Below are 15732 nucleotides of genomic sequence, written 5' to 3' on the forward strand. Positions count from 1 at the left end.
CGTCAGTCACACCAGTTCACCGTGATGACCTTTGTCCTGTCTTGGCGTCCGTTGTGTCTTATGGGGTTAATGAGCAAAGTTTCCATAACCTCTGACCCATTATCTTTTGTGTCCCTCTGAGAAAGGTCTTCTTGAGTTCTCATGTCTCCTCACCAAGTTGTGTGTGTGAAGAGACCACATAGTGAGTCAGAGAGTAATCTGGTCTAGTTTTGATGTTACATTTGGATTTTTCAGCAGTATGACTTTATTCGACAGCTTTTGCATGATATCTGTTTGCAGCACGGGGAGGGGCGTCTGGGACCCCCGATCATTGTGTGTACGCGGCCGTACCCAGAGTGCCAGCTCTATTCTGATGAGGACGCAATGGGCGGACGGGACGTGCAGGAGGCAGACATGGACAGTGCAGGAGACAGCGGGGCAGGGTCCGAATCTTCTGAAGGAGGACGTCATGATGAGAAAGGAGGAGGACTGGGAGGACTCTTTCTGCGTGGAAACAAGTCAGCATCATTAATGATTAGGTTTTCTGTTGTTGCTGTTTTCGCATTATTTGAGCTTAAGAAGTCAGAAGTTTTTAACATTTAATCAAATGAATGAACTGTGAGAGTTAAAGTGAGAGGTGTGGGTTTGGTTTCAGCTGTGGTCAGATGGTGTCGTCAGCAGCCGCTTCAGTGATCTCAGTGGAGGAGCAGTTTGAGGACTATGGAGAGGGAGAAGATGTGGACTTCACTCCCAGCAGCCCCATCCCTGATGATGACACACGCACCAATGGTTTCTCTGACTTGGGCTCCTCTCTGCCCTCCAGGTTAACTAACTGACTTTAGCACACCTCTCACATCAAATCCTGACATATGGGGTTGTTCTGTATGTTTCAGTTGATTGCATGGATGAATAAGGGGGAATAGCATGAAACCAAACATGAAAAAGGGGAAGCAAAAACAAGTAAAAATAAAAAAAAGAAATTATATTTTGCTTAATTATTATTTTCATGGCAATTAAGCACATCCTTACCCAAGACATAAGCACAAAAAAATAAAAAAGTGCATTATGTCAATGATCATTTGCATGTGCTTAAAATGTTCTTTCTGGTCAAAATAAAATGTTTGCACAATTTCAGAATTTAATTTCATATTTTTGGATTACGTCAGATATATTTTCATAATATTTACTAAGACTATTATTACTGCATAGTAGTTATAATTCTGACACAAATACACTCTGTTGCATTGATGCTTTTGACAGCCATTAATCAACTCAATCAATTGTTAAACATAAAATCACAACAGCCGATAATAATGAAATGCTTTTGGCATCACAGTGGGAGTTTTGTATTTTTAGCTGTTCTCATTTGCTCTGTGTGATTCTGGCTGAATCAAGCATAATCCTATCATGAAATCAATAACATATATAGAATATACATTCTTTTCCAACCACGCAAAATGTGAAATATCTTGCCATTTCACATTATTAAATGAAGTGAGCAAGTACAATCTGAATGCTTCTACTGCCAGTGTTGATCAACACTTGATGGTGTTTGCAGTGCGGGTCAGACCCCTCAGAAGATCAGGCACCTGTACAACAGCGAGCTTCTGGATGTTTACTGCTCTCAGTGCTGCAAGAAAGTCAACCTGCTCAATGACCTAGAGGCAAGACTCAAGAACCTCAAAGCTAACAGGTAAGAGGCGACAGAGTTTGAGATGAGCATGTTGCTAAGATAGTAGCATGTTACTCTAATGGAGAGCTACAGGGATGATGTACAGTATTTTTGTTATGCAATATAGAAGTATAACAGTTTAGCATAACACTGGTTCCCTCAACAAAAAGCCAGTCGGATTTTTCCATTGGCTTTTCGATTATTGCAGAAAATAATCTCTGCGACTAACAAAAGTTTGATTCTTGTACATGTACATTTTGTTCATCAAGATAAAATAACAAAGCTTTTATGATTTTGAAGCCTAAATACTAAATACCTAAATACTCGTTAGAAGTTAAAAGTTATTCATTAAGTCACCATCACTAAGCTTATGAAAACACTCTGAGTCTTATTTTAAACTCAAGTTGGAAGGCTGGAGTTAGTTTGCAAGAGTAAAGGTTTGAACACAATACATTCAGATTAGTGCGAAGATGAGTTTTCCTGTTTGGCATGATGATGTTTAATGTCACCCAAAAGTCCCATTTAGCTAAATGTTAGCTTTTTTTCAAGACACATAAAAACTTCAGAACAAAAATGTAATAAATCACATTCTTATTGGTGTATTGTATGTTGTAGAATAAAACGTGGAAATATCTTATGCTTCTGTTAACTGCGGACCTTATTTCCAACATTTAAACAAAATCCCTTAAAAAAGCTTTAATCATGTGCTCATTCCTGCAGCACTCCGTAAGCATAAACATACGCAAGCATTGTAAAATAAGCATTGTAAAATGTAAAAATAAACCATTTTTGATTACACCCAAATATTTTTGTGTATGTTTTTTTTTTATAGATAAAAAGATATAGGCCTACATGTATTTATTTACATTTAACTTGCTCCTTCCTCCGTCTTAAAGCTGTGTTAGGTAACTTTTGACGCTCTAGCGGTTAATAAACAGAACTGCTTTTGTCTTGCGGAAGAACATTGTAGCCGGAACTACTTCTCTCTGTTTATGTCTATGAAGAATCACAAAGGTACTGGGTTACTCCGCCGCAGTACCCCCGAAGCAATATAAAATAGTCTGAATATAAACACTTATTATAGGTGCACCCTAGTGATTCAGGACAAGCTAAAAACACAGTTTGGAAAATCGCCCCCTTGCAATTATAAGATTCTATCTGACATTTTTGTCTAAATTGAGTTATTCCCATATTGTTATTCTGTGACAACTTATTTATATTATGTGATTTTTATTCAAAAAACAATTTGTTCTATCCACACAGTCAAATGGAATGCAAAAACTTTGAAGCTCAATGTCTCAAAATTACTCGGAATGCAGATAGAACCTTATAACTCCAAGGGGACGAAATGGATTCATTGTGTACTTGCTTATTATATACATCTATTATATATATATTTAGTTCCCTTAACTTTGCAGCATCTATAGTTCATGGCATAGCACTACACTTCTGAGAGGATTCTTTATGTCTCAGTTAACTGTAGGTAAAGCTAGATATATTTTTATGGGTCTCTTTAATCACCCCGGTCTGTCATAAGCTTTATCGAGAGACGCTTTCATCAGAGGAACTGTTACCAAAGCAACAATGTTCCAGTCAAGGGTTTACTAATCTTCCTGAATGTTATCAGACAGTGAGGGGAAACTGAGCCCCTCACGAAAAGCCTGGGGTGTTTAAGTGGGCGTGTGTGGTGGAATTTGATAAAATAATCCTTTTATTATTATGTGGACACCTATCAAATTTGGCACTTCAGGAGAATGACACTGCAATCTTTCATCTGTAACAAGATTTAAAGCATCGTGGGATTATAAGGTTTCCACCTCTGCAGCAGACACGATACTGCAGACATAGATCCTTATCTTAAAACCTAGTGAGATGCTTGCTATTGTAGACAGACAGCTGCCTTCTAAGACAGCATCTGAACCATCCTGGGACTACACAAGTTATTTCAGCAGTATAGAGACAGACAATTGACTTAAATTGCATAACAGTATCTGCACACTTTTTCAGCAGCCTTGGTTCTGAAAGTAATTGCACTATTCATTTTTTTAATATTCATTTTCAAAAAGTCTTTGTTTAAGAGTTATAAGGTATAAACCAAAACCACTAACTACCAGGACAATAAATGCTTTCTAAAGTTTGAAAGTATGGTACACTTGAGTATGCACTCAACTGTTGCATCTTTAATTTCATTGTGAAGGGGGAGGGGCTTCCAGACTCTGAGGGCCCTATCAAACACCCGGTGCAATGCGACGCAAGGCGCAGTGCAAGTGTGTTTGCTAGTTTCAGTCCGAAGCCATTCGCATTTTCCCATCCAGCGTCACGTTGTTTAATTAGCAAATGCATTTGTGCTCATTTGTTCGCCCATGGGCGTGCTGGTCTAATAAAGAGGTGTGTTCAGGCGCATTGCTGGTGCAATGATAATTGAACATAGACTGAGCCATAGACCAACTCAAACCTGGTCTAAAGTCTGGCACAATGTTATTTCTTTGTTATTTAAAGAGCATGTTAGTATAGGCGCAATGCCCGTACACGCTGCTTATTAAACACAGGGACGCACAGCAGCACACAAACATGACAAATATTAAACATTAAAGGATTACAATGCATAATAATTTTTTGTAGGCTAATTAAATATATAAATTCCTACATGTCATAATGGATAGTCATTGCACGTATCAGAATTAGGCTTTCTATGTGCTCGCACACGAGCAGCTCCGTTTCATCTCCGAGACGCGTTCTGTCGCGTTGCGCTTGCCAGATTCCACCGTGTAAATAGCAAATCTGTCATGGCACGAACACAACTGGCTCTTAAAGGGAATTGAAGATGAGACTCTGATTGGTTTATTTCACGTTACGCCCAAAAACGACCATTACTCATTAAGAGAATAGGGACAACCCATTTAGATCATGCGCCCGTGCGCGCCAACCGTTTTTCCGTTGTTAAAATAGCAAAAGTAGATTTGGACATGCCCTGAGTGCACCTGCGCCGTGCGCTTTACACTTTGCATTTCTATCATTAAAATAGGGCCCTGATTCTTAATGACAAAGTAACCTTAGAAAACTGCATAGTGCATAAGTGCATCATTTGGGACGCAGTTTATTTTTATATACTTTTTATATACTTTACTTTTTCATTTATTTATACTTTTCAGTATTGAATGAAATATGTGTATATTTAGCTACATCACTCCTTCTGCCACAATGGATTCTTTTTTTTTCACCGAGATTGATGCAGTGCCTTTTCATTTTTATTATTATAAATCATAATAAAACAAGGTGGCAGCATAATCAAGTGGCTACCTTTTGGAACCGAGCAAGAGACGCTGTTCAGTAAAAAGCTGTGTGATTTCCTTGTCTCTGGCTGAATAGGTGTGATGGGGAAGTTGGATCGTGTGGCATTCTTTGGCCTTTAGCTATTAATCCGCTGGCATTTTTGGCCAAATCCTCCAGTGCATACTCTGCTGAAGTTAAAATGCATTCATGCAAGACATGATCAGCAGCACCACTATGGACTTCTCTGTAATGATCAGCAAACATTTGGGTTATTGTACAAATTAAGTATTATTGTATATTTAAAAAATAACACTAGGTAAACTTGAAGAGAGATCTGCTGTTGAAGGACTGTTTAGTGTGAAAGCCATCAGAAAATGTTATTTTGTACGAGCTACTTTATCAGGACAGCCCATGAACAACTATTTGTACCTGCCCTTTAGAGGGCGTGTGTGTGCATGCTGTGAGTGTATTCGTCCTCATCTCCCTTGGTTTGCAGATTGTCTGGCTTTGTTGTTGTTGTTGTACTTAAATGTGTTTCGTCAGTGCTGTGATAGCTGGGTTGGATTAGATATGAGGACAGGAGACAGAGCTGACTTGTATTTTCAGCGTGCTGTTTGAGTTCAGACCTGTGGGATGTAATGAGAGGAGGCCTTTAAAGAGTGACCTGGGTCACACAGTTACATAAACACAGGTTTATAATTAGAGTGCAGGTATTCTATTTTTACTGAGGTCCTCCAGAGCTGTCTGATTATCAGTGTAATCTCATGACCTAGGACAAACTGACTGCAGTACATGATCTTGGCCACTTGGGGCAGTAGTGAATTTGTAATTAGTTACTAATTAGTTAGGTGTTAAAAATCTGTCTGCCTGTCTGTCTGTCTGTCTCTCTCTCTCTCTCTCTCTCTCTCTCTCTCTCTCTCTCTCTCTCTGTCTCTCTCCATTAAACTGGATTTGAACAGCATGGTATTTTATAATGTTTTAATACAGGGATTTCTTTCCGTTTGTTTTTACAGCCCAAACAGGAAAATTTCCAGTACAGCCTTTGGTCGGTAAGTCTCTCGTCTTTGTTATTTTCACAGGATCTGTAGAATATGAGATTACAAAGCGCTGGATTAAAACCCGTTGCCTGACTATCAGTGTGTCTGAAATCACATACTGAGTAGGTGCTACTTTTGAAATTGAACTTACTTTTTCACTGTAAAAAAGAATGTTCTATATAGCATATATATATATATATATATATATATACTATTAATATTTTTATGAATTAAATTTGGATATACTACAGCCTCCATCCTGTCACATGACCTCCACTCCACTGCCATTCATAAATCCTCTCCCATGGCCTCATGGGATAGTAAACTGTCCATCAAATGCACACTCCAGAATTCTCAGTAGAAGTCATTAGGCTACTTTTTGCCTTTCTTTTTTTTAAATACTATAAATTTGAACATTTATTTATTTATTTTTTTGCATGTATTGTTTTGTCCACTATATAGTACATCAGTATTTGATTTCGGATGCAGCGAAAGGAACTAGCTGTTCAGAGAGAAGAATGATCAGTAACTTCAGTTTCTCTGTGTGTCCCACAGACAGCTCTTCCACCACAGTAACTTCAGCAGCAGTCAGGGCAGCACAGAGGACCTGTTCAGAGACAGCATCGACTCATGTGACATTGACATCACCGAGAAGGTCCTGGAAGCACAATAATGTGGTCACTGTACACCCTGTAAATTGCTTAGGCTTAATGCATAAAATTAAAATGCTTTGGATGTACTTTTTAAGGCCACTGCAATATTGTTGTTTTCCTGTGAATATGATTCAGTTCAGAGAATGTTGTCTATATGAAATGTCTATAATATTTAGTTCTTCTGTATTTCTACTGCAGGTGAGTTATTTGGAAAAGAAGATAACAGAGCTTGAGAATGACAGTCTGGCTAATGGAGATTTGAAGTCCAAACTTAAACAGGAAAACACACAACTAGTTCACAGGTAAAGAGAGCTGACTATTAGTTACAGACACAGTACAGTATAGTGATCAATCTAATGTAATTATGTACATGGCTGATTTATTATTTATTACTTTATTTGTAATTCTACTACTATTCAAATGTTTGGGGTAAATAAAACTTTTTTGAAAATAAATTCATACTTTTATTCAGCGAGAATCAATTAAGTTGATCTTAAGTTACATTAAAGACATTTAGAATGTTACAAAAGAAATAATAAAATGCTGTTTTGTATTTTTTGAATTGTCTATTCATCCGTCTTGATAACACAACACAATTGTTTTCAACATTAAAAATAATATTATCATTAATAAATGTTTCTTGAGTAGCAAATCAGCATATTCATGTGACACTGAAGACCGCATTAATGGCTGCTAAAAATGCAGCGTTGCATCACAGGAATACATTGCATTTAATTTATTAGTTATTTTAAATTGTTATGATATTTCACAGTATTAATGTTTATGCTCTATTAATCCTTTGTCACATGCATGCTTTTCTTGGTGATGTATGCGCATGTTTTATTCAGTATGTTTTCTGATGTCTGTATGTGTTTGTACATGTTTTCCCATCAGGGTACATGAGCTGGAGGAGCAGATCAAAGATCAGGAGACGCGTGCGGAGCAAGGTTTAGAGGAGGAGCTGAAGAGACACAGAGAGGCCTACAGTAAGATGGAGAGAGACAAGAGTACTGAGATTGAAATGCTTAGCAACAGGTACCTAATCAGGAAACTCACAAAAACATGAGGTTTCAAGAGCATTTTAGAAGGGCAGCATGTGGCATACTACTTTATAATGGATGATTTCTCCCCACAGGGTCCAGCAGCTAGAAGAGGAGAACGCAGAGATGAAAGTGAATGTGTGCAGACTCAAGTCTCAAACTGAGAAACTGGACCAGGTCAGATATGCATCAAATCTCAAGCTCTTGAGTAGAAATCCCTTGACCATCACCACAACCACACAACCCACATCACATGAAAATATAGCAATATCTTGCACTCTCTTGCACTTAAAGTCTCACTGAAACACGTTAATGCACCCATTTTCAGACTATTACTTCTGACTTTAGACTCAGAAAAAAGGTTCAGAAGTTGTCTTTTTAAAAGGCACACCTTTATACCTAAAGAGTCCATATTGGTAACTTAAAGGGGACATATTAGTACCTAAAGTATATATATATTAATACCTAAAAGGTACAAAAGTGTACCGTTTGAAATGCTTGACAGCTTTTTAAATGACAGCTTTTGTACCTTTATTTCTGAGAGTGCACTGAAGCAGGCAGTGAAATCCCTGGAGCTTGTGAGTGTTAACAGCACACTCTTTCATACTGCTTGCATTCGCTAGTGTAATGAGTGTGAAAGCTCCTGCCTGCATGACATTAGCAGCCCTGTATTTAGACGCAGAGTCTGTGAGGCTTTGATCTCTGAGATGGAGTGAAGCATTGTCCAGCAACTGCAGGACTTTCCATAAAGCTACAAAACTAGGTCATTGTCTGATTTAGCTAAAAAAGTAAAGGTCCTCTAGTGGACTAGGCTGAAAATGCATTTTTTTTTTTACTTTTCAAATCAGCTAAAGCTACATTTATGGTGAAATCGTTGTCCGACTTTATTGCTGATAGGAAATGCAGTGAAACATTAAATACACAAGGTTTTCAAAGATTTTTCAAGTGGATGAGACTGAGAGTCGTACTTGTAAGCCTATTGCCTACTAAAAAAAAACAAAAAAAAACTGACTTGTCTTAAAGGGATAAAAATAAAAATAAATATTAATTAATTTTTATTGGTATAGTGTTTTTATAATAAACATTGTTTCAAAGCAGCTTTTCAAGAACTATTACCGTTATATCTACAATGCCTTAAATTGGTACTCCACCCAAAAAGAATTTACCATTTACTCATCTTCATGCCATCCTAGATGTCTTTAGTCTTTCTCCTGTGAGACACAAATGCATATTTTTAGAATAATAATCCATCTCTGGGAGTCCATAAAATGCACATTTAAAAAACACACTTTAAATCCATACACTCAGAAATAAATAATAATTTTAAAAAGGTCAATATACATTTGGGATGACATGGGTGAGTAGATGATGAGAGAAATGTATCTAACAGATATATCAGTGGCACAGTGTCTTGGGCACAAGACTGAGCATTCAGATGTAATCGAGTCATTTATATATTAGTTGGTTTTGTTCTAAGCAAAGGTAAACTGTTCTCAAAGTGATTGAAAACATGGCCTGTCATCTTAAGTAAATGTAAGCAGTTGTCAAAAAATGTGATGTTAGTTTTTACAAATTTAATTAGCAGTCATTTATGAGATGATGTTGAGAAATATGTGGGTATGGGTTTATTTGAAATCAGTAATGTCTTGCTGTAGACACTAGAAGGATTTTAGACAGAATAACTACATCCTTATAGTGGTCGACCGATTCCTCATTTCATGGTAGAGATTTTAGTCACTCACTATGTATATTTGTGCACAGGAGAAGCAGCGTATGACAGATAAACTGGAAGACACAAGCCTGCGTTTGAAGGATGAGATGGATCTGTACAGGAAAATGATGGATAAACTTTGGCAGAACAGACATGAGTTTCAGAAGGAGCGAGAGGCCATGCAGGAGGTAGCACAGTGTCATTGTAATCACAATTATACACATAAACATAAATCTCCAGACCTCTCACACAATCCACATGTGCATGTAGCTGATTGAGGACCTGCGGCGTGAACTGGAGCACCTGCAGCTCTTCAAACTGGAGACTGAGAAGCCCGGCCGTGGACGCAGCGCCGCAGGACTGTCCGAGTACAACGCCAAGACTCGAGAGATCGAACTGGAGCATGAAGTAAAGCGGCTTAAGCAGGTACAGTGCAAAGAGTTAATACAATAAACACAAAATATTTATAAATAAAATAATTATAATTAATTGCATCCAATACAATACATTCCACAATTCTAGCCATTTCAAGAACTTCACATATATCAGGGTTCACACTTTTTATGACCAGTGAATTAACATAATACCAGTCTTTTCTTTTGTAATTATGAGATAAGATGTTTCAAATCACAAACAGAAATTTAAGGAAAACAAAAAATCTTAGATAATTAGAAGACATTTCTGACATTTCCAGGCCTGGAAATCACACTTTAAAATTAGAGCTGATTAAAGCATACCTTGATTTGAGATTATTTTAATTCAAGTCAATACATTTTGTGGCTCTCTTGGAAGTGTGCTGAGGCCCCCTAGCGAGAACCACTGCTAGATATTATGTACACGTACTGTTTACCTCCTTGCATTCAGTTTGATTTGCACACTGATGTGTTTAAACTTCTACAGGAAAACCATAAACTCAGAGACCAGAACGATGATCTGAACGGACAGATTCTCAGCCTCAGTCTTTACGAGGCCAAAAACCTGTTCGCATGTCACACCAAGGCCCAGTCACTGGCAGCAGAGATCGACAATGCCTCCAGAGATGAGGTGAGAACAACATTCACAGTGTACAGTGACATAAAGAATACTGAACCTGGTCCCGTCGAGGGACGGCATATTAGTCCCCTCTCCCTGTGCATTACAGTTTGGGTATTGTCGTTTTACTACCTTACTGCCAAAAGAGAAGCCACAGCCATATTTCTCCATTTTCTCAAGTTATATAGTACTGACTTTGACAGGCAAGTTTTATTAAAAGAATTACTGCTTTAGGTAGCCTATAATTGACTACTGAATGATTCTGTACATAATATGTGTTTTTATGTTTTGTTGGCATTTTTCATTTACATTAAGAGCATTAGAAGATGTTCGAATCTAGAGGGACTCAGGAAACGTCCTTCAGCTTTAAATAAAAGTCTGTCTCTCATTTGGTCAATCTTTCAGCTGGTTGATGCTTTGAAAGAACAAGAGGAGATCAACTTCCGTTTAAGGCAGTACATGGACAAGATCATCCTGGCTATCCTCGACCACAACCCCTCCATTTTAGAGATCAAGCATTAGGCTCCTGAGAGCGGATAGAGGACTCACACTCGGCAGAGAGCTCCCCCTTCTGGACAGGGGTGTGAAATGCACCGCGTCTGCCCCCTCACACCAAGTCATCATGTATTTACAGAGCAAAAGATCATGTTTCTCGTGTGCTCCATCTCACACATGGGTCACGGTCTCCGTCACTATTCATGTCATCACGCTGAGCGTTTAGGCTGTAGAACTGACAAAAACATGTGCTGAAACTAGAAACTAGAGTAGAAGTGTACTTTTCACTCTCAGTTATATACACACTACCTCTGAGTATGTACAACTCAGTGTTGTATTCTACACATGAACAAAACAAGTAGACTTATATTAAATATCACACCGTGTAGGAGAGCTTTACATGCACCCTATGGCATGTGTGGGGTTTGTTAATATTATTTAAGCATTTAATCAGCCCTCAAGAGTTTCTTTCAGTTTTAATCAATGGACTGGGCAACGGGAAGACATACTGTAATAATCAGCAGATAAGGGGACTTCTTTTGAATGTTCTCTGCCAACATACATTGTGGTCTGCTGTTGAAACAATAATAAAATAATGCCAGTCCATCCCAAGATCCCAACACTGCTGTTAATGGCTGATGCTTTTAGTCTGGCTGAAATGATCTTACAGCTTCTAACTAACTAACTAACTAACTAACTAAAGGGTCTGTGCTGACCATCAGCTTCCTTTCTGTAGAGAAGCACAGGTGAACTAAGTGAGTACAACCGACACAGTTATACAATATAGTATATACGTATAGAAAGACAACTCGATTGAAAATGTCAAAAAAGAAAGGTTTATTTTTCTTAGATGTTTGGATGAAATGGTCCGCTGAAGTTTAAGGAAGAGATGGATGTTATAAATAATGAATGAGAGGTAAATGATTATGATATAATTATGTCTTCTTGTTGAACAAGAACTATAAAAGTCCCCCAAATGATGGTCATAATACAGTCTGCTTTAAACATTTAGATCAGGGTCAGTGTCTGTACTAGAACAATGCATTGTCTGAAATAAAAAAAACATATGCAAATCCATATATAAAAAGGTATATATATATATATAACCGTTAAAAAGTTTGAGGTCAGTAAGATTTATTTTAAACAAATGTATTCAGCATAGATGCATTATATTGATCAATAGTGACAGTAAAGACATTTATAATGTTACAAGTGAGTTTGATTTAAATCTATTCTGCTTTTTAAACCATTAATGAAGAATCCTCCAAATATTAAGAAATGTTACTTGAGAAGAAAATCAGCATATTAGAAGGATCTCTGAAGGATCATGTCACACTGAAGACTGGAAACTGTATTGTTAATCAAAATAAATGTAGCCTTGGTGAGAAAAAAAGACTTCTTTCAAAAATGGTGAATCTTACTGATCTTAAACTTCATTGTTTTTTTTTTGGTCTTGGTCACTTGGACGATATTGTACATCAGAGCCATGGGTAAAGGAAGCTGCACATTTAATAAAAGTGCTTGAACTGTACATCTCATGAATGTATCGCCATGCCACACTATTCTGTATTCCCATATTACCACTTTCCAGATTTAGCTAGTCAACTACTATGTGAATCAGTGTTTTCAATTCTTGTGTAGTTTGGGAAAGGAGCCAATACTACTACATGCTCGATTGTCACAAACTAGTTTTGCTTTGTTGCACAAATTATACTGAATCTGTTTCCTTGCATGGTCTTAATCTCTTTCTGTTTCTGCTCTTTATTTGGAATGTAACAGTTAATGTTTCGGTTGTTTCAATAACTATTAATCTGATCGGTTCTAGAGGAACTTTTATATCTTTCTGTTCTCTTTGTGTTGTAGCATTTTTCACTCATTGTAAATGTTGTACAGAAACTAGTTAATATTTGTATTGATGTACCACTCATCAACCTTAATGAATAAAAGAAAGGCTGTCTTTTATACAGTTTTATGAGAAATGACAAGCAACTAAGTAATGTATAAATCATTTGTAACTTCTGAAATGACATCACACCTTGCTCATCAGTGCTGATGTCACAGACAAGACTAGTTCTTCATTATCAATCTAAAGAAAGGAAATTTGATTTCGAGCCGTTAGTTCTGAAGAAACGCATATATCAAAACCTTAATGTTTTATATAATTTCTGTTTAACATCTGGATGACCAAACCCTGACCCGTTCACAGCAACAATGTGATTTTTGCACATTTGAAGTGTTGTGCTGTGTCTGTGTCCACTGTTACAGGTAGACGTAACACAGTTTGACATTTTTCTGTGGGTCATGGTTTACAAAACAAAATGTTTTTTGTTGTTTATGCCTTTTTTGTTGTTATAGACAAAGATGGACCTTTCTTTTGTCCAGTGTGTGGGTATGTAACTAGATTACTATTACTCATTTATATTTACACGAGTAGAAAAGGACAAATAAAAAAGCTTTCAGAAAATTCAATAATAGTTTAAAAGCCTCAAGAGTTTGAAATGTACAATAAATTACTTGTTTTGGCATGGTTTAAAATGACAAGAGTATTGAATTCTTTGTCTTCTCTATCAGTTTTTAACACATGAATAGATGGATTTTAATTTGGAAACAACTTTGTTTCAGCATGCACAAAGTGTAACTTTGTCTTCATCTAGTGGACAAAGCCTGCTTCATCACAGCAGGCCAGGATATATAAAGGCAATTTTGATGATAAACAACCATTTATATTTTTATATAATGGAAAATCAACAATTGTGAAATTCTTAAAATCTATTATTTTTAATGATGGCGACTCTTGGAGCAATTAATGAAATATAAAAACGATTTAGTATTTTTTAACAGGATGGATTTGTGTCAAATCTATTCAAAGTGATCTAAAAGAATTAGTACCCTACACAACACTGTTGAAAATAAAGTTTATTTTGTGGCAATGATAGCTCCATGAAGCTTTAATATCCAATGAACCTGTCCATTGCACAAAAGTTTCCTTAAAGTGGTAAAAAGGTTTCTTTAGCTCTTAATGATCATAACACACAACGGTTCTTTTAAGTTTGCTGTTCACTGAAAGGTTCTTTGGAGAATCAAAAGTAGTTCTATCACATCACTACAAATATTTCTATTTGGAATCTTCGTTTTTGACACTATAGCTAAATCCAATTTGAAAAGCAAGAATTTTATATATTTTCTTATCCCTCATAATCTTCAAGTGGCACTTATTCTGCCTATGGGATGTAACAGTAGTTTGTGACAATGTACCATTCTAAAACCACCCTAAATTTGGATTTCTCAAGGTGCTGTGAAGTCTGCAGATATAAAAATATAGACCAACCACAATATCATCTTTATTTAGCCAGAAACGGCACTGCCACTGAGTTTACATGTGATTTAACTATAACTTCCCTAAAATAAGTGAATAATAGTTCAGTTCAGGTGGGAAAGTTACACACTTGTCTGGAAATTCTGGGAATGACAAGGATGTCTGGTTGTTCTCATCTGCAGATCCTTCCGCTTTCATTCACAACGCAGAAATTTTTTTTATAAAATTTTTAATAGGCGATTACATGAAATGTAAACAAAATATTATTGATTAGAGATCGTTTATGACTTAGCACGTTTATTGAATCTAGTTTACACGAGCACTCTTTTAACGTCCTCTTGAATAATCCACCAGGGGGTGCTACGGAGTTTTCTAAACATTTGAACCTACTGTTGAATTGAAACCAATGAACCGAGGTGATTTTTTTTTTTATGACTGAAACAGAAATATTCACAACAACTCAACTAATAAGTCCATCAACAAACGAAGATTAGCTTCAGTTGCCATTTGGTATTTTTTCTTTCTTTTTTTTTTAGCTAGAGGCGGCAATGCTGTTTTCCAACATCTCAATGTGTGTTTATCCCACAGACCCTCAGAGAGCTTTCATGTGCCTTTAATTGGAACACATAATAGTCACATAATAAACTCACATGTAGCCTATAGATGTGCAAGTCTCATGATATCTGCGCTTCACTTGGCATTCCCAGCATAAAATATTTGTATTTAAACAATATCCTCATTCTTGACATTGCTGAGGCTCTGATAAGCCAGTCACCTCCTGCACAATTCTCATTAGACACATCCAACAAGAATGTGCTCTTCAAGAATGACTTGCATGTGTTTTATCACAGCTGTCCAAACAAAAAGCCTCCCAGACCCTGTCTCCGGTATTCACTAAACACCTCTTTTGTCTCAGGTTTTGGGGGGTTTAAAGGGATATATTTAGAAAGAGAGGACTGAAATGGTTGCTCAGCTAGAAGATGATGTGTTGTTGCCAAGAGAGGGTAAAACAACGTAATTGCTTATTATTATCAATGATGAAAACAGTTGTGCTGCTTAAGGATTATTTGATGAATAAAAAGGTAAAAAAATAAATCAAACTAATGCATCCTTGCTGAAACTATGTCTCTGTATATTTGAGAGTGAACTGAATATTACAAAAAAAGGAGCCTTTTATACTTTAATAATTTATTGAATCTTAGGCGTTACTTCCAGAGCTGAGCCAAACTGAGTAGTTATTTGTGAAAATAGCTTTTTGACTATTGTTTAACATTAGCATGTGTGGTCCAAAGTGATCTCAGCAGGATTGTTATTTTTTAAAATAAAAGATTATGACATAATTTTTTGCTTTGCAAGAGCATGCAACAATAAAATGCTCACAATGAGCATGCTTTTCAGAAGTAAATAGGGTCACTTTTGAAGTTGACTTCAAGCTATTAGCCCTATATGTTTTAAATGGGCTGTCAGTGTTGCTGTAGCCCACAGCTGTTTCCCTCCCACAGCAGACCTCAGAGTCTCTACTCG

The 15732-nt window shown here is 36.8% G+C and overlaps 1 protein-coding gene across 3 annotated transcripts in view; it reads left to right on the top strand.

Annotated features, from left to right (window-relative positions):
- Positions 1-12872, top strand: part of LOC113098963 (rab11 family-interacting protein 4A) — a 40748-nt gene extending 27876 nt beyond the window's left edge. For 2 of the 3 annotated variants that reach the window (XM_026264007.1, XM_026264009.1), the window contains 12 exons: positions 280-518; positions 635-802; positions 1538-1672; positions 5938-5973; positions 6517-6616; positions 6813-6916; positions 7509-7649; positions 7750-7831; positions 9416-9553; positions 9636-9791; positions 10266-10409; positions 10803-12872. In XM_026264007.1, coding sequence (XP_026119792.1) covers positions 280-518; positions 635-802; positions 1538-1672; positions 5938-5973; positions 6517-6616; positions 6813-6916; positions 7509-7649; positions 7750-7831; positions 9416-9553; positions 9636-9791; positions 10266-10409; positions 10803-10919 — 1560 coding nt within the window. In that variant the 3' untranslated portion in view covers positions 10920-12872. The remainder of the gene's footprint in view (positions 1-279; positions 519-634; positions 803-1537; positions 1673-5937; positions 5974-6516; positions 6617-6812; positions 6917-7508; positions 7650-7749; positions 7832-9415; positions 9554-9635; positions 9792-10265; positions 10410-10802) is intronic. The other variant, XM_026264008.1, reaches the window with a different exon arrangement.
- Positions 12873-15732: the final 2860 nt, after the last annotated feature.

The sequence above is a fragment of the Carassius auratus genome, unplaced genomic scaffold, assembly GCF_003368295.1.
Source record: "Carassius auratus strain Wakin unplaced genomic scaffold, ASM336829v1 scaf_tig00216794, whole genome shotgun sequence".
Classification (NCBI taxonomy): domain Eukaryota; kingdom Metazoa; phylum Chordata; class Actinopteri; order Cypriniformes; family Cyprinidae; genus Carassius; species Carassius auratus.